Genomic DNA, 23,150 nt, shown 5'->3' on the forward strand with positions numbered 1-23,150 from the left:
GGATTGGAAAATAAGTAAATAGATTTTTTCCTTCTTGTATGAAACGGCATCTAGGTGAGGCAATATTTTCCTAATAGGTTTTGCTTGAGCATAAACAGTGCTTCAGCAGAAAATATGCAAACAGGAACCATAATATTACATGTTATTGAATGATGAATGATTGCATTATTTTTTCGCTCACATATTATTTTCACCTTTGGGTGAAAATAGGAATCCATGTATGCAAAATCAACATAATGTAGCTGAAATGAGAGGGAGTTATAGTAAGCCTATAATTGCATACTGTACATATGAATACTTTTCCGGGCGTTGTCATATAGTTGAATGGTATCTCTTATAAGACATAATCATGTGGCAATTAAGGCTGCTTATTTTCCTATTCCTGTTTTTCTTTTCATTACCACTGAAAATTGGGGTTGGTTTAAAGCATATTAACGTTTTCATATGTGCCAAGACTTGGCTCTGAAACATAGGACAACGTCAACACCCATCGTCATGGTGACAGCCTTTGTTAGGGTGATTCATGCAGCAATGTTTGGCAATTTTGTATATCAGTTATTGATGCTAATATTTCAGTCATATTGGTATATAATCATGATCTCAGTTCAAATAAAAGGCTACCACAAAGCAAACTTCTTCTCTCTGCATATATTCAGCACAATAATACTTTCAACTTGTCTTTATGCGAAACAACCTTTTTTATTTGTACCTCGCTTTTTTCGGATTTCAGCAGGTTCTCTTCTCCTCTACACCTCATCAGAAGCACTGCCCATCAGTGATGAAGGGAACAGAAGGAGGGGGAGATGGAGGGAGTAAAGGGGATGCATGGATCATGTCTGACCACAAAAGAGTTGGGTTGCACAGTGCTTTTTCTCCATCAGGCCTGTCTGCGGGCCCTAGATCCAATATTCATTTAGCTTGATGTATTCCTGGGCTTGAAACTTTAATGTGATTTGTGGGAGAATCCAGATGGCAAGTTCACGGATCAACGCTGCTTACTGACAGTGCTGGTGCCAGCGGCCGGGTGCACAATAACACCAAGTGCTTCGGCCCTCCCTCTTTCCCTCTGGTGTCTAACGATACCTCATACCTCCAGTGTTACCCCACGCACACACACGTTTTCTTCCTCTGATATTACTGTGAGGATAGGAGATTGCAGAGGGAATCGTTCAGTTTGCTGACATTCAGCTCAGCACTATCAGTCTTGCGATCTATTGTTTTCCACTCTCTTTTCCTTTCAACGTTTCTGTCCCTTCTCTTCCCAAGCCTCTCTCGCTCTACCTCATACTCCGTCACTGTACACATCTCTTCTGTCTTACTTCATTACACTCACTCCCATTCCCGCCACACTCATGCACATGCCCCTTGACTCGTCCCCTATCATCCTTTGGTTCTCATTCACTTCATCAATCACTCTTCTCATTCCTGTTTCTTCACCTCTTCTACTCTCCTCTATGTTCTCCCACCAAGCACATACTCAAGTATTGGAAATTTGATGTCTTGTCCTCCCACTCCAGTGTAGAAATGATGTCATGCAATAAAAGTAAATCCATCCACATTTGTTATTGCAGCGGGGAATGAGTAAGAGAATTGGAGCCCTTGGGGCAAAAATGAAATGAGAAACTAATCAGAGTTAAAACATTAATCTTTTTGACTCTCCATACTGATAGGTGGACTATTTAAGCATGTAGGTTTTCAACTGTATTTCATCTATTCTAAGGATCATGCACAGAAGGCTTAGTTTGAGGTAACCCAATCCCACAGCTGAGAATAGATTGGAACGTGTCTATCTGTATAAAACGGGTCTAACAAATAAGTAGAGGTTTGAAGGTAACACTGTATCACAGAAATAGATAAACTAACATGTGTGAAGGCAAGAAGATAAGTATAAAAGAGGAGTTATTCTGATGTACAGAGATACATTTTGGTTACACAGGTGTCTGTGTGTGTGTGTGTGTACCCACGGTTATCTTGAGCAATTGAATAAAGCTGCATTTAATAAAAATTTCTTGGACTCATCATGTGTGCAGTCTCCTCCATCATTTTCCGGTCAAGATTCCCAGATATCCCGTACTTTGCTGTGTTAGTTCAGTAACATGTGAACACATTAAGAATGATTGGGCTATAAAGCTGCTGTTTATGTGGCTCTGATGCAGGTATTTGTTGAGAAAAACACTCAATACTGAAACACGGAGTTGCACTTCCCACCATTAAAGACCTGCTGATGAAATGAATGGGTGTATATTGGAATTCCTGTGCAGCCATTTGATAACCTCCAACTTTATGCTCTGTCAGTGCACATAATTCCCTGCAACCCCTATGCCTGGCTTGCTCTAAATAAATAGCACCTCAAAATGGCAGTTAATCTCACTGCATACATCAGAGACTGATATATTTCCTTCACGTAAGTTTGAGGATATAGGCCCCCTAAACATTCCATGAATGCTAAAAACGGGGACTCTGCAACTGTGACTTTGCCTTTTCATTATGTCTCTTTCTAGAGTGCTCTATTTTTACATAGTGATAGATAGGGAGTGTAGGCTGCAACTGAGGCTTGTAACTGCCTTGGCAAGCAGTTGCCTGCTTATAGCAGTGCCACGCTCCGCCTCATAAGTTACACTTTCATTAAAGATTAATTGACCATTGTGTGGCCACAATTTCGCAAAATAATCATTACTTAATCCACTGGTGCAATAAAGTGCATTACTTAAATGACGGCATTAAATTACCATTGGAGGTTATCGTTGCAGCCATGATACAAAACCAAGGACCTCTGAACTGGAAGATTGTCTGTTTCTCTTCAGTCCAAACCTGCCCAGTCTGCCCTGCTGATCCCTAGATATTTAAAACAGAGGGGGCATATAGCTTTAAGATTTGCTGTCTTGGCTCATTTCACTCAAGAGCTCCTCTTCCACAACGACGAGGTAAAGGTGCAGCTACAGTAGCTATTTATCCACTTTTCATTTCTTTACATAAGGCGCTTAAGGTCTCTGACAGTGTGTGTGTTGGGCCTGACAGAGGATAACATGTTCCACTGGAGCTAGCTCTCAGAATATGTTAGCATTTTTTAAAGTTCTGAATGAGATGTACTTAGCATTTAAATGGATTATGTGTGGCTGTTTCTGTGTGGAGTATATTATTGTAGATTATCATAAGTGTTCCCAGCACACTTCAACAGGGCTGTGGACTCCAAAGTTTGTTTTACAATCTTACTTATATATTTGTTTGTGGGAATACATGTTTGGGGCAATACTTCCATCTCAAATAAACCAAAGTGCAGCACAAAGAATGTTTTTCATCCCTGATTGCTTTGTTGAGGTTTTGGTATTTTTATGGCACATACATTTTTAGGCATGCATATATTTGAAACAGCAAAACAACAGAGAAGTGGCAAATCCCATTTCCGAGAACATATTAACAGCCTGCATGTGTGATACACACAGCTCTATCCGTGTTGAACAGAAAGACTTGCGGAACACAATGTGTTTCACACAATACCTCTAGTGTTAGCTTTGAAGAAACCCACTAATTCATTGTTAACACAAACATCAAGCAAGAATGCAGCTGCAGTAATCACTATAAAAGCAAAAATAACATTTAAAAATGGCCGTGCATTCAGGGCTCGCTGCTCCTGCCTCCTGAAAATAGGGAAATGCTGAAATTGCATGTTGAAGCAATTGCTGGATTAAGGAGGGCAGGCAGGCTGGAGAGGCAGATGAGCTCTCCATGGTCCTGAGTTATTGCCAGTTGTGTTGTACACTGCACACAGACACACAAGTTGAGTTGGAGCAAAAGTAAGTTAGTGATTACTTTTCTTCTCCTTTTCCAGTGTGTAAGGTCACAGTAGGGTGAATGCAAATCAATTTTCCTTTCTCTGTTCTTTGAGAAAATAGTGCAGTGCCAATTCTACACATGCCTGTTCCGAACAGACCAACAGCTTTGCCTCCGCTTCCTTGGGTCCTGAGCAATTCACCTGCCATGACACAGTTGTGTCCCCTAGCAATGTATAAGTCATTTGCTAACAGCTAGCTATTTGGGACCAGGCTATTTCCGGAAACAAAAACATTAATTATTAAAATTATATCGCTAATGCTTGTGATGTTTGAGTTTGCTACAATACAATATCTGCAGCCTCACTTTCTTCATCTGTTCCTGAATCCACTGTAGCTAGTGATAAACAGCTAGCTGTACCCAGCATGCCATTCAGCGGTGTAACAATTACCAGGTGTCCGCTCTCAATACACTACAGTGGGAACATAACACACTGGCTATGTTGTGTAGCTCTCAGGAGTTTTGGCTCAACACTGCACTTCCTTGGGTCCACAGCAAAAGTGTAAAGTCAATAATGGTTTCAAAGTGTTTGTCTATGCGGGTTGAATGTAGTTATTGTGTTTTAAATGAGCAAAAAACTCTTAAACACACTGAGTAAGTATCAGTTGTGTTTTTATATATATATATTATATCAAAATAAAAATATGTGATGTAGTTGCTGTTGCCTGCTTGTGCACTTCAGTCGCACTGTTCAAGCCGTTGCATCACATGCTCATATGTGTCCCTGCACAGCAGTAACAGTAGGGCCTTGGCTGGTGAGACGTTGAACAGGTGTTACACTTACACTCATGTGCATGCACACACACAGAAACACATATGCGTAGGAACACACGTACACGCCCTTTGCGGGCTCTTGCACAAATCACGTTTTACAAGAACCCTGGAGAGGGGGAGGAGAGACGTATGACAAGCTCTGACATTTCCATTTCAGCTACAAAAGAATAGAACTGCCCTCAAAGTGTCAAGATATGCTGTATACATGTCTCAGATCAAAAGCCCAGATTTATCACAGAAATTACATCAAACATCCCTAAATACAGATATAATGTTATTCTATTTGTATTGGAAGGCACATGTTTGCTGTACACTTTGCTAAAAACAAAAGATCTGCTGATTCTAAACTGTTCTGTAAAGAAACCCACAATTGAGAGCCAAAGTACACAAGCTAGATCTTGTGGGTGGCCTATTTTGTTACTTAAACATTCAACCTTTTTAAAAAGTATGTGTGGTACTGTACCACAGTATTTCAAATGATAATATATACAACAGTGTATTTCATCTCTTTGGCTAAATAAACACATGATTTCAACAGTTTCTCAAAATATATGCATTATAATGCAAATGTATTATAGTTTGTGAGCCTGTGAATAATTTAATAAGTGTTAAATATGTAATATTTCTGATAATGGCCTAATAATACCTGAAAGTATTAGTAGTTATAAAAATTAATCAGAATTTAACAACTTTGGTGTAAACCATCTTACTAGAAATTTAAGCTACATGCTACACAAACAGTTCAACATTGCTAGCTCCCTAATAAAGGCCCTTAATACAAAAGAAGAATAAAGTAAAGAAACCACCCAATCAACTGATAAAACAGTCTGTCAGAGACAGAAAAAAGTGAGTGGAAAACCGTGGCACTTGCTGAAATGGCAGCCTGCAGCTGGAAAGACTGAGTGGGGAAAAAAAGGAGATTTATCGTCATGCTGGTTCAAATAGAGACTCACTCTTGATTGACCACTTTCAATTGAAAGCTGACCTACAGGTCAACATGGAAAGATGTAATCAGGATTTTCAGGCACTGGGTTTTCAGAATGTTAGAGAGAAGTGAAAAATGTGTGCAGCCATACATCTTGATGAAAATGACCCTGCGTTATCAGTTCTCTGGGCAAAAGGACGCATGTTTTTATTAAGAAAACGGTTGCGTTGGACCAAGAGGTGGGTAAATACTTCAGACCACTACTGTGAAAAACCCATGAGATACAGCACAAGTTAACCCATGATTTCTAAATCAAAATAACGTGGATGAATCTGTTTAACTGTACGATTAGAACTAGATTAATGTAAGATGAAATTTATTTTGTGAATATTTAGAGTTACTTAAATAAGTAATATTTCCATCATATGTAGCTTCATAGTGTATTCTGTTCCTTAATTTAACCAGGGAGCTATTTAACAAGTTGTAGGCATACCCTGCCTGTAATTCAGTTGGCGGAGGGATATGAGGTGATGCTGAGGCTTGTATGTTATGAGTGCTCTTGCTCTATCCACGCCCCGGAAGTACTATTATGTATCACAACTAGTTAATAGTTGACGCAAACATTCACTAGCATTACAATAATATATATGTGATGAGTCCAACTTTGAGTAAGGAAAGGATAGGAGGATAAAGACCAGACTGTGTTGTGTTACTGTGTTTAGACAAAGATGCAGAGGAAGAGAGAGCGCAACTGAGCCAAAGAGAAGATCATAAAAAATTGTGTGTGTTTATTGTTGTGCTCATCCAACATTTGCTCTCCATGTTTTGCATCACCAAATGATTCTCTGGTAACCAAGGACATTGTGTTTCCTGATCTACTTTAGTCTCCAAATCAATTCTGTCAATTCAAGTCTGTCATAAAAAAAACAACTTAATTGATTTGCATGTTTGTTTGTCTTCCCCGTGTTTGCAGCGTTTTCACTTGAAAAGAGGGACGGGCATCGAGCGACAGAGCAATGAGAATCTAATTCATCACTCTTCCCACGACTTGCCTACAGGGCCAGTTTAATTTATTTTCACTTCACCCCTTTGAAAACTGTTGGCTCAGGCTATTCTAACATATTCATAAATCTTCCAAGATAGGCTCATGGCTCTTCCAAGATAGGCTGTTGAGGAAAACTGGAGAAAGAGAAAAGAGAGAAAGCGTGTGCTGGCGATTGAAAGAAGCAAATGAGTTTGCTTTTGTTTTGGTGCTAATTTATGACAGCCATATTAGAGGTGATTGGGTCCTTGCAAGGTAATGGCTTGTGGAGGTTCCAGAGCCTTTTATCTTTCTTTGGCCCAGTGGATGTGTGCAAGCAATTTGCTATTTTCAATCCCCAGTACGTGTTTTCTTTGTTTGTGCTGAATATCAAATTACCCAAACATCATTCCAATCTTCGGCTTCATATATTGAAAGCCCCTGCTGTTTTGTTATTCAAAAAATACCACCAATTCAACTGATGATGATAATCAATAATGCATACTAACAGATGGAAGGAATTAGGATATTATAGGTCCCATGGCAGAAAAAATTCACTTTATGAGTTTTTTTAACATTAATATGCGTTTCTCCAGCCTGCCTATGGTTCCCCCAGTGGCTAGAAAGGGCGATAGGTGTAAACCGAGCCCTGGGTATCCCGCTCTGCCTTTGAGAAAATGAATGCTCAGAAGGGCCAATCTGGAATCTTGCTCGTAATGAGGTCATAAGGAGCAAGGTTACTCCGATTTCTCTGAGCAAAGTAGCAGTTGGTCATGGCCACAGACCCACCCTCCACCTTGACCCCCCCTTCAATAGCTACAGACACAGAACGTCCTAAGGAAAGCTCATTGTGGGACTAGCTCTAGTGGCTGCAATTCTGCACCAAGGCTGAATTTTGGGAAAGAGACTTCAGATACAGTATTAGGGGACCACTAAGGTCTATATAAAAGCATCCAAAAAGCACCATGTCATGGGACCTTTAATAGAAAATAAAAATCACACTTCTTTTTCCCTGCCAGCTGAAACATACAGTATAATAAAATGTATTAAGCTGTTAGACCATTTAACTGCCACATGCTAATTCCCTGTTTCGTTTAATTCTCACCCCAAAATGAGCTATTTTTACTTATTGATCCCAGTAGAGGCAGAAAGTAAGGATCTAGCCAAAACAAATATCATTGGGTTTCTAAGCCTTGGCCCGGAGAGAGGACAAACAAACAACGAACAAATGAATGTGGGAGAACAAAAGTGGATTGAAATCCCAATTATAGCAAGCTAGAAGCAGATTCAACTAAAACCTTTCTTTTATAAAAGAAAAGTCTAATTTCCAATGAATAACAAAATTGGTACGTTTAAAAGTGGGTTCACATTTACGGCTTTTACATATGCATTTTATGTCTTTGGCTCAACTGAATAATTTGTAATGCAAATAGGTTGATTACATCATATTTTGGATACATAAGTGTGTGCCAGGTAATGTAATTCCTATTCTGTGACAGGGAAGACTTGGTCAGGATCAATGAATTCCTCTTGCATGCATACAAATAGCCTCTGCTAATAACATATGCTGATACCATACCACCTTGTACTGTAGTTAACGTCCAATAAACCTGTGCATACAGTAGGCACTCTGGTAATAAACACGCCAAAATGTAAAACTGAAACATCCACAGTCTTTTTAAGTTTAAGGAATGCAAAGGTTCATGTTTGATAGATCAAAGCTGTGCTATGGCATGCATGAAATCTAACGTGAAAAAATGGTTCCAGTGCCATCTCTAATTCTGATCAGTTGTCAGGGGAAAAAAAAGGCAAAAAAAGAAGGGGGATAAAGCACAAGGTGTTGGCTAAATTGCGAAACATTTTACAAAGCAAAACTGTGGGAGAGAAGAGGACTAAGTTTAGGCTTTGATACGTAGCTCCCTTGATGTTGGACTCTACTACAGCATTCTAATCTAAATCTAAGTGAACGCAGAGCGAATATCCAGGGAGTGTCATATCCACATTGTGTTATCTGTGGCTCACAGCCCCACCAGCTCACAAAGAGTGGACCACAGGGGTGAGAAGGAGAAAGAAAAAAACATTTCCTTTTGAAAAAACTAAATTACCTAACTTGGTAATTTAAACAAGCATGCTGTCTAAAACGTTCTAAAATCAATCCCATGAGAATCACTCAAAAAGCAGTAAAATTGTTTGGTTACAGGTTTGTAATTATTTTTTTCCTGTATATATTTTCTAACAAAGTTTTGCTGTTATACTTGTGCCTCAAGGTAGATAAAGTGCTGAGGTTTGGAGCGAAAAAAATAAATAAAAGTGGAGAAGAAAAAGGCATGATTAAAAGTTTAATTAGTAGAATGAAATGGAGTGGGTTTTCTATTACTGCATCCTGGTTGTAACTCACATGGCGCTGCATACTAATATGATCCCCTTATTTAATTCATAGGCAATTAAAATAGCTAGCCTCGATTAAGGTTTTTTAAGAAGTTTATTCATTTTCAAAAGATGGCATTACACATTAAGGATTTTTTTCAACATGTGGCCGAAATAATAAGAAGCTACATTACTGTCTAAAATTTTGACCATCTGTCTGTTTAGTCCAATGAAACAGTAGATTTGAAAAAAAAGGAATACAAAAAATAGACTAACGGGCTGAATAGGGGTAACATAAAGCAACGTGTTATTTACATTTTCTTTTTTCAGATTATTTTTGGGGCTTTTTAGGCCTTTATAAGTGACAGCTGAAGAAATGAAAGGGGAGAGAGAAGGGGGAGTGGCATGCAGCAAACGACTGCATTGCAGCGTTGAACCTGCAGTCGCTGTGTTGAGTAGTAAGCCTCTATACATGGGCGCCTACTCTATCAGGTGAGCTAGCCAGGTGTCCATGGTATATATGTTTTCAAAAGAAACACACAAATGGGGATAGGAGAACCAGTGAAAAAGCCAACAAAATGTACAGGACACGGCTCATCTTGGTACATCAGATTAGGCTCCAGTAGGGTGGAAGACCTCGCGCGCACACGCACGTGCACACACACTCTCTCACACACACACACACACACACACACACACACACACACACACACACACACACACACACACACACACACACACACACACACACCTTTCTGAACATCTGATTCACACAAACAGAAAACTAAACTTTCTCGCCCTCAGTACAGTACATGGCAGAAAGAGCCATGAAAAAATGGAAACTTGTGTAAGTCATGTTTGAGTTATAATCCCCCTGGGCCAGAATCAATTACTGTTTTTTTCGATTGCTAAACCACAGTCAAATGTGCAAAACTCAAACTGCTGTCTGCACTGCAGCAGTTCACGTGGACCAAAACTCTAGTTCGTTTTTCATTGCTAGAACACGGTTTTCAAAATGCGACACTCTTAGCCCATGGCTTTAACCACAACGGGCACAACATTGCGGATTCACACCACTTTGTTAAAATGCTAACACACTGCTATCAAAACTATTAACAACACATTCATAACAAAATAGATTTCAGTCTGTCAGTCTCAAAGACGAGGACAATGCTGTCAAAGCTGTTATTTTTTTTGGCCAGACTGTAAAGACAAGCCTCGAGATACAGTAAATCTGTCAGGGAATCTAACTGTTTTGTATGAATGAAAGGCAATAAAGCTGCTTTTGGAACAAATATAAGGTTCACAAGTTGTTCCAAATTGTTCAACCATTAACTTGCACATTTTTTTCATGTCCAAATTTTTGTGAGTGCACTCAGATAAAGTAAAAACAAAAACAAACATGTGCTGCTGAAATGGTGTTTTTTACTTTTGTTCGGTGGAGTGTATGTTGTGTATGGTGTGGTAGTGTTATATCTACAAATAACCTTGCAATTAGAAAGAAGATGGTACCAACCGCCTCAACCATGAACTAAAATAACCCCAGACTTTGTAGCAACAACATAATGTTGTGCTAGTGTCCACATAAAAACACCATAGAAACTATCTAGCAACTATCTGGAGATGTCCCAACCACCACATCAAACACCCTAGCAACTATCAAGCCATGCCCAACCAAACAGTCACACCACTATAGCAACCATCTACCAACAACCTTGCCTGAACAGCAAGAACATATCTGTCAAAATCTAGATATCATATCCATATATCTGTCACCCTAGCCACTTACCACACACCTAGCATCCCTTACTAACCCAAAACAGTTTTGGAAATTCCAAATGTTGTTAGATGTTGGTAGTTCTGATAAACATATCAAAGTAAAGACCATCTTTGTGTCTCTGCAGTCTCTGCTGGTGACATGGACATAGCTAATATTAATATAAATATATTTCAAAAAGAGAGAAACCAAGAGATCTAGAATACATGATATATTGTACTTCCCAGAAAAAAACTTTGATTTTGAAGTTGACTGAGATTTTTGGGAACAGTAGAGAATATCAGCATCAATCCTAACAACATCGGACTCGATGCAGATGTGGCCCAAGTGAATGAAAATCGTTGACCTATGCCAATTTTATATGAATACGTGGACAAATTCTTTAGAAATGCACATAGCTGGCTTGATCTGAGAGAAGATTATGGTTTACCAATTGTTCCACTTACACTAATGTTCATGACAGAAGGAAAACTGTAGGGTGAATTAAATTATTGGATCTCATTTTAAATATATTTGAGCAGCGTGAACCTTAAAAGCTCTCCATTGACTACCCGCCTCTCCATGAGCTGTGTAAAGTGCTAATGCTTTGACGAGCACAATGAAGAGTACTATAATTGTTGAAGTTACGCCATCAGCTACCTTTTTAATTGAAGGCAGAAACAAATATTGTTTTGAAAATAACATATTTTCAGAAAAACTCTCAACACCTCCACCCTCACCCTTTGCCTACAAACAAAATGAATCAACACACCAATATAATTTGGCCTAATACAAACCTCTAAGCCAGGAACCAATCGGAAAAGCTTTTCCATTCTATTTGGGTTATTATTATCAAGCCAAAAGAAAGAATCTTTCACAGGCCTCTCATCTATCAATTGGGTGACAAAACAGTCTTCAAAGCACAAGGCTAATACGTTTGGGGCATTATAATAAAGCTTTTCCCAAAACCTATAGAGTCCTTTGAGTAAGTGGCAGCGGAAGACTTAAAAGTGTTTCTTTGACAAACCACTTAGTTCTCTGATTTTAGAGGACGAGTAATGATCCCTTCAGAGAGAGAGGAAATGGAGGGTGGTAGTGCGGGTTGGATGGAAAATATGCCTCTGTGATTCTCAAACTGGTTTAATAACCTGCGTAAACTCGAATGAATCAAAGAAACAATCACTCTATTCAAACACTTGACCTCAGTTACACAGTCTTTCATCGTTCTTTTTCCCCAGAGTGACTGTCACTGCAAGCAATACCTTCTCTCATGCTAATTATTAGTTGTGTCAATCTTTAAGTCAGAACTATTTTTGCTTAAAAGAACACAACCACTAATTGGTAAAAGTTGCTGTTTGCATCGACTGACATATGATCCGTGAGTGAAACGCTAGTAAACTGATTTCAAAAGTTACTCTTTATGCACTGAATACATTCTAATGGAATCACAGTTTGACTCCAATATTTTATAGCAATACATTTGCAAGCTGTTCTAATTGTCTAATTATACACTGTACCTGCAAATATGTGGTGGTTCCCACACTTATGTCGGAATAGTTTGTGCAGTTAGTGCAACTGTTTTGAATTTAAGCCCGTCTTTGATCAAACTTTTAAGAGAGATTTAAGAAAACAATCACGCTAGCAAATATCTACAACCACAGATAATCTTATCGCAATCCCCAGAGATCGGAAAGTAAATCTACCCCAGTCCCAATTAAAAAATGTATTGACATTCAATTCTTGAGAAGGCACAAGCCGTTTCCCTTGTCCACATAAGAGCTTTTTATGTATGACTATAGATGTCGTTTTCTTTAGAGGCTAAAATGGAGTTTGACCCTGCTGCCCTGGTATGCCCAACATTACTGGGCAGTATGTGGAAAATATTGATATGCTGGGACTGTTTACCTTGCAGATGAAGCTTGCTCTCGGGGCTCTGCAGAAGGATTGAGCTAACTGAGTCCAGATTGTCATAGCTACTGCATCCCAATGGCCCCGTCCGTGTCTCTGTCACCTGCAATAGAATTAAGACTAAAATGAAATTGATGAACATTTGATAAGCGAACAAATGCAGTTGTGGCATGTAACTCTAAATGTGTTTGTGTGTGTATGTGTGTAAACATTTATGAGTATTTCTCTCAGTACCCAACATTACACTTTAATAAGACAACACATGCAAAGTTAGGAAAGACCCACCAGCCATTAACAATGTCAGGTAGTAGTAAGATGTTCATCATCAACATCTGTTCATTACGGCTGTCAGTGGATAATGCAACAGTAGAATTACAGACTTAGACTTTCATGTGTGCTAATTCATGTGTGCACACTAGACAAAGGACATAGGAAAATGACAAGAAACATGCTTCATAATCTTAGCATTTTTTCACCACCAGACAGAATTTGACAACTAATTGACTCAATGCTCAAAAGGTGGCGTAATTGCACTTTTTAAACACCTTTACATGCTCAATCTTTAATGTAGCAGCTGGTGACATGTCCAACTTGTTGCAAGGATAGGGATTTTTTTGGAGTTACTTTAAAAAAAAGTGTTCTTTGAAGGGTTTCTTTTGTTCTTGTGTACTATGGCCCTTACTCTGTTTGAAACAATAGCTCTGAGACTATTAGTGGAGGTTCTTGTTCCCCACCCCCAGACCACTGTCAAAAGAAATAATGACGCTATTCAGATGTGAGGAGGATGCTTTAAACGTTTGGGACCTTGAAGATGTTGCTGTTGAAAAGAAAGCAAGGGGTGAACTCTCTCTTCTTTTCAGTTGCCTTGTTCATTAGGTTCTTCCAGTAACTCCTAATATTAATTCCACAAGGTTCCAAGAAGCCAAAAGAGATAGCACTCAGCAAAGGAGAGGTGAGAAACCGGATGAATTTTTTCTTCTTGCAGGTCTTTTTTGAGCACAAAAGTAAAAAGTGCCAATGTCAAGTAGCAGACCTATATTTTAAACATGGCCGAATATTAAGACAACAATCAAATACATGTACTAGTATTATTCACTGGCAGTTCTTTTAGAGAGAAGTTTGGGAAAGTTTTATTTAGTATTTTTATAAATTAGTAATTAGACACGGTTGACACAATTGGGGCTTTCTGTCCGCACAGTAGTGTTTTCTGCTTCACCAGTGGCTCATAGGCGACAGAATGTGTGACCAGTATGTGTCTGTCACAGGTGGTGAATGTCTTGGTAGTTCAACCTATTCAACCTGTTCAATTAACTGATTTTCTTGGCAATCCTGGGGGCAGCGGAAACAAGCTGTGTACACAGCATTGACAATTTATCATATGGTGAATTTGTAAACAGGATTATCATTTATTGAGTCATGTTTCTAGCTATCTGGCAAATGTAAGTCCAATATTTACTTAGAAGATAATTGTACAAGTAAATCTGTACTGCATTGGAACCACATCATGTTCATAAAGAACATGTTTATAAAACATTTTTAAGATTTGTATAGGATTATTATACTAATAAGATTAGAGGGATAGGATACAGTTGAAGGGTGTTCCAAGATGATCCACAGAAATGACCAATGTTTTGATAGATGTCCACCCCCTATGGCCTAAGTAATGTATGCATTCTACATCAGCGTATGTCTAGTGTGTGTGTGTTTCACTGAATAACAGTGTGATACAATTTTTTCCATCTTTAATGTTGATGCTGCACCAGATGGTGGGCCGACAAGCAAGAAATTAGACAGATGTATATCTTACCGTTGGCATCCGGTTGTGGGGGGAGGGGGAGGGGGGGTGGGGGGGAGGAACGACCCCAGACTCGAGAGGAAAACTATATATCTTAGTATTAAAATTTTTAGATTTGTCATCATTCTAGGAGACATGCCAGTCAAATCACAGACCTGTAACATGCATGTGCAGGATTTCTGCATGATCAAATAGTTTCATCTCTGGGTGGTAAATTGGTAATTATCAATATAGACAGTGTGTTACTGTTGCATTGTAGTTGCATTTTTTATGTCCATTTGGTGAAAACACACAAGTTTAATGACTAGTAATTTGTATGAATATGGAATGACAGAGAAACATTGGTTACTAGTGTGATGTTATGAACTATAAAAAATACTATTTGTTAAGGTCAGTGTAATGTCTTTTTGCAACCAGTACTCTTGGATATTGTGCAATTTGGATTGAACTAATAAAACCCCTCATGTTTACATTCTGAAAAAAAAAATGCAATCCAAATATCCCAGAACAGGATATTAAGGCAAATAAGTTATGTTTGGTGCATAATGTACTTTTCCAAATCAGTTCTGCAAACATGTCGTGCTCCTTATGTGAGATGGAAATACAATGACCTAAAATCACATTTAAAGATGAAACTTTAGTTTTAGATTACAAACCCGATACAAAAATTTGGTACACTGTACAAATTGTGAATAAAAACAGAATGCAATTCCAACATTTTATTCGGAATACAACATAGATTACATATCAAAGGTTGAAACTGAGAAAATGTATAATTTAAGGGGAAAAATAAGTTGACTTCAAATTTCATGGCATCAACACATCTCAAAAAAGTTGGGACAAGGCCATGTTTACCACTGTGTGGCATCCCCTCTTCTTTTCTCAACAGTCTGCAAACGTCTGGGGACTGAGGAGACAAGTTGCTCAAGTATAGGAATAGGAAAGTTGTCCAATTATTGTCTAATACAGTTTTCTAGTTGCTCAACTGTCTTAGGTCTTCTTTGTCATATCTTCTTCTTTATGATGCGCCAAATGTTTTCTATGGCGTGCCATTTCAGTACCTGAATCCTTCTTCTACTCAGACATGATGTTGTAATTGATGCAGTATGTGGTCTGGCATTGTCATGTTGGAAAATGTAAGGTCTTCCCTGAAAGAGACGACGTCTGGATGGGAGCGTATGCTGTTCTAGAAAATGGAAATACCTTTCAGAATTGATGGTGTCTTTCCAGATGTGTAAGCTGCCCATGCCAAGTGCACCCATGCAACCCCATACCATCAGAAATGCAGGCTTCGGAACTGAGCGCTGATACCAACTTGGGTTGTCCTTGTCCTCTTTAGTCCGGATGACATGGCGTCACAGTTTTCCAAAAATAAACTTCAAATTTTAATTCGTCTGACCACAGAACAGTTTTCCACTTTGCCACAGTTAATTTTAAATTAGCCTTGGCCCAGAGAAAACACCTGCGCTTCCGCCTCCTGTTTAGATATGGCTTTGTTTTTGACATACAGAGTTTAAGGCGGCAACGGCGAATGGCACAGTGGATTGTGTTCACCGACAATGTTTTCTGGAAGTATTCTTGGGCCCATGTTTTGATTTCCATTACAGTAGCATTTCTGTATGTGATGCAGTGCTGTCTAAGGGTCCAAAGATCACGGGCATCCAATATGGTTTTCCGGCCTTGACCCAAACGCAAAGAGATTGTTCCAGATTCTCTTAATCTTTGGATGATATTATGCACTGTAGATGATGATAACTTTAAACTCTTTGCAATTTTCCTCTGAGAAACCCCTTTCTGATATTGCTCCACTACTTTCTGCCGCCGCATTTGGGCAATTGGTGATCTTCTGCCCATCTTGACTTGCCACTCTAAGACTCTTTTTATACCCACTCATGTTGCCAATTGACCTAATGAGTAGCAAATTGGTCCTCCATCTGTTCCGTATATGTAATTTTAACTTTTCCGGCCTCTTATCACTCCCAACTGTTTTGGAATGTGTTGCTCTCATGAAATCCAAAATATCCAATGTTTGGCATGACATTTTAAAATGTCTCACTTTCAACATTTGAAGTCTTATCTATGTCAATATTCTTAGTTTATGAGATTTGAAAATTATTCCATTCCTTTTTTTAGTCACAGTTTGTACAGTGTCCCAACTTTTTCGTTGTGTATTGTGTTTGACTGTTAAAACTGTTTGCGAGACATTAATGACCCTCTTAGAGCTTTTTCTATCTTACTTGTTAACAATTTCCAGTCATGTTCCCTTCTTTATTTCCTTTCAGCCAAGCTATGGACTTTGAAATGCACTTCATGGCCTTGCATAAAGTGCATGTGCAGATTGATTACAGAGCTAAACTTGCCTATCACACTTTACCATCTTGATGGTTGCTGACAGTGCTCTTTTTCCTCCCTTTTTGTTGTGCCTGTCGCTGAATAAATTACTTCCTTCCAAAGGTTGGGTTGCATGATCCATGGTGACTGAGCAAAGTGAATATCTGTCCTCTGTCGCCAACAGACATCTTCCCAGGTGGCACAAGCAAGCCCAGGCACATTTACATTAATAGTTACACACAAATCACACACTACAATGGATGTGCATAAACATGAGCGCAGCTTGCTACAGCCAGTTTACCATACAGTCATTTTTCTTCATGAATTATTATTCCAAGTTTGGAGCAGACATACCCAGTTTTATGGATTAGAGACTGACCCTTGTAATCTGAATGTCTTTAGGAGGGCAGTATGCAGCACTTGTTTTGCTCTCTCTTTTCATTCTCTCCAGCACACACCATAAGAGTGCTGTGCACCAGATTATGAAAATGGAGTATAACGCAATAAAAATACAAGGAGCAATCAAAGGACTGAAGTGGGCCGAGGGGGACTTAGAGGATTTGGATTATTAAGCAGAACACAACAGTGGAATCCCACCGGGCCAGGACTATATCACAGCCCACAGTCAAAAACCACCGTTCTGGAACATCCTCTCTAATTGTCATCTGTCATCAAGAAAATCATCTAAGCAAGTAAATAAGAGATGATGCACATGAGATTCTAAGTTTCTTCTGTTTCTATATTTTCTGTTGGCAACCACATGTTCATGTACTAATCCCCAAGCACCAAATGTTGGAAAAGTTTATCCTGGGTGAGCAAACTTATTTGTTTTTAAAATGCAAAAGTCTTGCATAGGCAGCTGCAGTACTGAATATCAGGAGTGAGTAGGCTGAATATGTGGGTGCTGGACATGTGTGTGTGTCTGTTCAGACTAAATTACTTTGCCTCTTTCTTTTCATATTGAAATGAATCCAATATGAGCTTGTCTCTGTCAGTTACATGCATCATCAGTTCCTATGTATGCAAGCCAAGTATTTTGACCTCAAGTAAATTACACATGTTACTCATGCAATGCTATATACACACATCCTAAAATTAGAATAGAAATGTTTGTCACTTTAGTTGATCCACTCAAATTATGCACCTGTAGCAAAGAACATACTGCATATACTGTATACTTTATTTACCTAAACTAATGTCAGAACTGTCCATTTGTTTTACGCACAAAAGTCTATTTGTAGGGTTGACGTTTATGGTGCATTTGTCTTTAGTTAAGCACCAATTAAAAATCTAATTAGGATTCCGTAGTTTGACAACTTAAAGCTCCTTTAAAACAGAGAGTTTGGAACATTTAGCAGTGAACATGGGGAGGCAAAGGTTGGCTAACGACAGAAAAAAATGCATGCTATCATTACTCCAAGCAAAGCAAATATTCTTACAGACAGTAATTGTGGTGCGCAGGTGTGCTGCAACTATCAGGGAAAATTAAAGGCCTCTCAGAATATCAAATTGTGTTTTGTTTTTCGGGCTTTTCAACCTTTAATTGTTGGCACAAACGCTAGGTGAGAAAGGAGGAAGACATGCAGGAAATTGTCACAGGTCAGAGTCAAACACTACCTCTGCATCAAGGCATAAACCTCTCAGTACATGTGCACCTGCTTTACCACTGAGCCATCCTGGCCACAGAATATCAATTTTAAAATAAATGCCGTAGGACTTCCTTGTGCCAAATTTGAGTGATTGAGAATTCATTTTAAATCTAATAAAACATTATTTCCCAACATTGTCCAAATCAGTATATGTTTCATGGGAATGTTAAGCAAGTTCTGCATATATGGGTATAACTGTAAACCCATGTGTTATTAAAATATGCTGTAACAGACAAGAATGAAATATTGTTTTTATTTATTTTATTAAATAATTTCCCATTATAATGTATTGGATAAAAGTCAAAAGACTTCATATCTATAAACTTAATAAGTATTAGCTTTACATTAGCATTGTAGCACTGAAAGAATGGAGAAGGATGATATATCCTATGCATTAGGTATACCCCTTGGATGTGTATCGACTGTCTCTGTTGTGCAACAAAACCACTTTCCACCAAGTTCATTAAAATTATCACAGCATATGGAGCTCTTATTATTTCTACAATTCCTTTAACTTGTCATGGGAACAGTGTGTCCTCACTTCTGTTTTTCAAACCATACTGAGAAGAATATATTTCTTAGACAGCAAACCTCACATTATACTGTGTCCCCAAGTTGAAAGACAAAGAATAAAAAGGTTGTTTGAAGCTGTGCAAGATAAGGAAAACATGGGATGAAGGCAATGAGATGGGTGAGTGGGACAGGGAAGAATACTGTAAAGTTGAACTGTCTTCATTACACATTGCCTCTGCTGAGCCTTCCTAATATGCCCATCACCTGCTACTCTCTTAATGACTTGCTATTTCTGGATACATAGAAATGAAAAGACTTGCTCCTCAGTAATTCTCAAAGCCTGATAGTGGAAGATCTCTGAGGACATTTTTGTTCATATCATATTACATGTGGCTACAGTTTTCCTGTAAGTCACATTAATGGGACAAAGCAGCCATATTTGAGGAACACATGTAGTAGCACATTTCTCTTATGTATCTGTAGAATTCCTTGTGTTAATATTTAAATGAGCATTCTTTGGAAAACACATTATGTGTCTGTAAAAGTTATTTTTAATGTGACTCATTTGTTGTAAATGATACTGAGAAAATTATCAACTTTGGGGCATTTCTAATTATAACTGTGGCACGCTCAAGTGCGCAACTCAACCAACACTGCATAGAAAATCTGTCATGCTTGCTTGTGGCGAATGCAAATTAGATGTGAACTGCTCAAACCGTGGCCACCGCAGTCAACACAAATCTGGGTCATATTGTATACACGTTAAATTTCCTTTCCCATTTCACATGAGACTGGACTTTGACATTAGAAATAGGATAGTATGGATGTAGTTGCTATACCACCACCACCACCACCACCCACAGCACTGCAGCATCATTAGGACGTATGCATATTGAGCGCTAGTTTAAATCAACTGTATGGATAGGTGACCTTGTGAGGGATACAATGATCACACTCCCCAGTAGGAACGCATAGTTGCACACTTGCATGAATGAATGCATGAATTAATGAACAGTACGCACGCCACATGCACACTCATATGCAGTCGTGATAGCACGTAAACACATATACACAGAGTCAATTCCTGATCGTACTTGTTCCTGCATAATCACACTTTCCCACAGGAAGGCAATCGCTCGTAAAACTGACATTTTCTTTCCATTAAAACACTCCATTGGGTATATTATTTTCATTCCTAAATGACCCGCCCTCCCCACTGGAGTTCTAGCTCGCAGCAATCAGGTTCAGCCACACAAAGACAAACAACCACATGCCATTTGTTTCTATCAGCAAGGTATGATATTATTCTCAGTGGGAGGACAACTCTCTTGCATTGGCTCTATTATTTTTTTTCTTAAGAACCCTTCTGACTTTTAATGTACAGTATGTGGAGATCAATGTCCCTATTATTACATTTTTTTCTTATTAACACATTTCACATCATACAATGTTTTCGTGCTAAATAATGACAAAATAAAGGTATGGTGGGAAATGGTACTGTAATGGGAAAGGCATCAGACCTGTGCAGCCCAGTGAGTGTAACTGGGAAAGAAGGGACAATGATGACGAATACAGATTTTGGCACAAGAAGGAACTGAATTATGATTTGTGAATCAATAAAAATGGATAACACCCCTTTGTTGAATGGCTTCTATGATTTTTTTCTATTTAATAAAAGAGCTGCAATACATTCATGGAGATAAATGATGTACATCAGGTCTCATAGCTCATATTTCACACAAGAGAATGAAAACAGGCAAGCATTAAATACCAAATCTTTTATCCTTTTTTGTGTCGTCCATAATGTTACAATGTACATGTTACCTTTCAGTAACATGTACGTCTGTTCTTTATAGAACCTTTGTTCTAACTTTGATGTGGTCTTCGTTACACAGCTGTGGTTTAGGTTCATGTTTAACCCAATCTATTTCTGGATTGGTGGGTCTCAGGTAAATAACAAAGCTTCAAGGATTCTAGTGAAGGTGCCAGCAGCACAGTGGGGATAAGTCTTGGTTTTGATTAATGTTCACATGCAGTAAATACCTCTTAAGCAGTGCAGAGGCTCAGGTAGACAGCACAAGGTATCAAAGATGAAAGGTTTGATAAAGTCAGCCAGCCACTATGCACGTAGTCTATCAGACCACACATTTAGTGATAAGCAATTGGATGTAGCTTGCACAAAGGACACGCACCCATAGAAAAAACTATGTCTTGCCGTTTAGAGCATATCTAAGGTTTGACACTTCAATTAGCACTGATTTTAATTGCTAGTGTGAATTTTATTTAGCAATAATATCAGTTATCCTTAGGGACCAATTTTAAATGCAACCTTAATAGCACTCTATCAAAGTGTATTACAAACCATTGCAGCTTGCACAGCATGTGCAACCTGTAGGAGTCCAATAACAATCTAACAATTGTTTGTTTTTCTCACTGATGATAAGACGACTGAGTTTATAATGAGAAAGCTTGGCATTACTGCCTGCACAGATGTCTGATGTCATCAAAGACTGATTGCTATATGTCCTGCTGGCTGCCCTGATGTTCACATACTGTTCTGCTGCCTCATTAGTAGTCTGATTATGACTTAAATAAAATCATGATTGCAATTTTATTAAATTTTTTTACAAAAGGATAGGCCTACATGTTGTTTTTGACATACTGCTAATGCACAATTATTTAAATTTTCGTTTAAAAGGAAAGATGTATACTCTATGTTTTGGTTTCATGATGTTGCACCCTAAAGCATTAATTAGTTGTTCTGGTATCTGGGTACGTAGATGAATACTTTATTTCGATGCAGCCAATCAAACCTTGCATTCAGCAATAACGTCTGTTTGCAGATTAGAAAGCTAAGTAGCTGCTCAGCAACAGCACATTAATCAGCATGTAAGATACTTGCTAATTACACTTGGTTCAAGTTAAATGATGGTGTGGTTCTTAAGCAGGATTTAGGCTTCTGTGTAAAATCTATAGCGTGGCTACGTGCATAGACCCAATGACGTAGCCTGACGTGTACCTCTTGAAAAAATTTACTACACATTGTGACAACGCAAGTCGCTCGGCTGTGGCTTGGTAGGTTCTCCTTCTCCATGAACGACATGATATCAAGGAGAGGATTAACTGCTACGGGTTTCCACAGTGGTCAGAAAGCACAGGGGAAACACTTTTTCTCTCACTATGACTCTGAGTCAGTACTCGCCGTAAATTGCCATTACTCTCTCACTCGCTCTACCACACACTCCCCACCCACAAACACATGCCGATCCTGCTATTCTTTTAAAGGGATCAACATACACACCAACGCACAAGTACTGCATATTCTGGCCACTTACGTAGGCTATGACAAAAGCTCTGTGTGGAGCCTCGGCCGAACCATAAATCACGCTTTGCTCTTCAATACCACATTGTAGTGGTTTCAGATTTGCCATCCTATAAGCTGATTTTCCACATGCTGTAAGCAACCAAACTCGTTGTTACATTTTCTCTGAGGAGGATATCACATTTGGTTACTATTCTGTTTTGGTTCCAGGAAAACTGCTATCCATCATAGGAAACAGTTCTGTGATATCAGGCAAAAAGCCAAACAAAAGCTGGCGGCAAACCATTTGGGAAATTTTGTTAAAGGGAGGGGGTATCCACCAGCTTGTCCCTGACATCTGACCAATTTGCAGCCATCTCAAATTAAAGCCTTTTCCCATCCTTCCAAAATCAAATACAAATGTGGTTGGTGTAATGTAAAACTACTTTTCAAAGGGATCTTTGCTGATCGATTGGCTAATGGGTGCTCCCTGGGTAACAACGGTTTAATCAACAAGGTTTTCTAATCAGATCTGTTTGTTGGTTTGCTATTGAAGTCCACTCTTTTGTACGTTGTTGTAGACAGTACATGAAGAAATCGTACACAGCTCAAAGGACAGGCATTAATAAGCTATGAAAAGCTATTGATTTGCAGGTGTAGTTCCTGATACAATTTAGTCTATAGCCATTTTGATTTTGTACTTTTTTGTAAGGTATTCCTTTGAAGCTGTGATGGGGGTTTCAGTATTACATAGTACTACTAGTTTGTTTGTGTGATCTAACCCAACAGAAGTAAGACATTATCACTAAAAGCATCATTCTTGATTAACCAGTAATTGTAATTTGTCTACAGTTCCTAAGTAATTTGTGATCTTTATTTAATTATTTTTTTTATTTTAACAAAATGTAATGTTAAAGTTAAAAAACAGTAATAATAATTTTAAAAAAATTGTTATATATATATATATATATATATATAT

At 38.5% G+C, this 23,150-nt stretch overlaps 1 protein-coding gene and 1 long non-coding RNA gene across 2 annotated transcripts in view; one reads left to right on the top strand and one right to left on the bottom strand.

Moving 5' to 3' along the window:
• The window catches only part of brinp1 (bone morphogenetic protein/retinoic acid inducible neural-specific 1), a 106,215-nt gene that overhangs the window by 16,828 nt on the left and 66,237 nt on the right, over positions 1-23,150 (bottom strand). Inside the window, exon 5 of the mRNA XM_034896350.1 lies at positions 12,580-12,685. Within this exon, the coding sequence (XP_034752241.1) occupies positions 12,580-12,685 (106 nt within the window). The remainder of the gene's footprint in view (positions 1-12,579; positions 12,686-23,150) is intronic.
• Positions 9,836-21,683, top strand: LOC117959298. Its single transcript, XR_004659912.1, has 3 exons — positions 9,836-10,066; positions 11,763-11,766; positions 21,674-21,683. It is a non-coding gene; the product is annotated as an uncharacterized LOC117959298 (long non-coding RNA).

Source organism: Etheostoma cragini, chromosome 16 (genome assembly GCF_013103735.1).
Source record: "Etheostoma cragini isolate CJK2018 chromosome 16, CSU_Ecrag_1.0, whole genome shotgun sequence".
NCBI lineage: Eukaryota > Metazoa > Chordata > Actinopteri > Perciformes > Percidae > Etheostoma > Etheostoma cragini.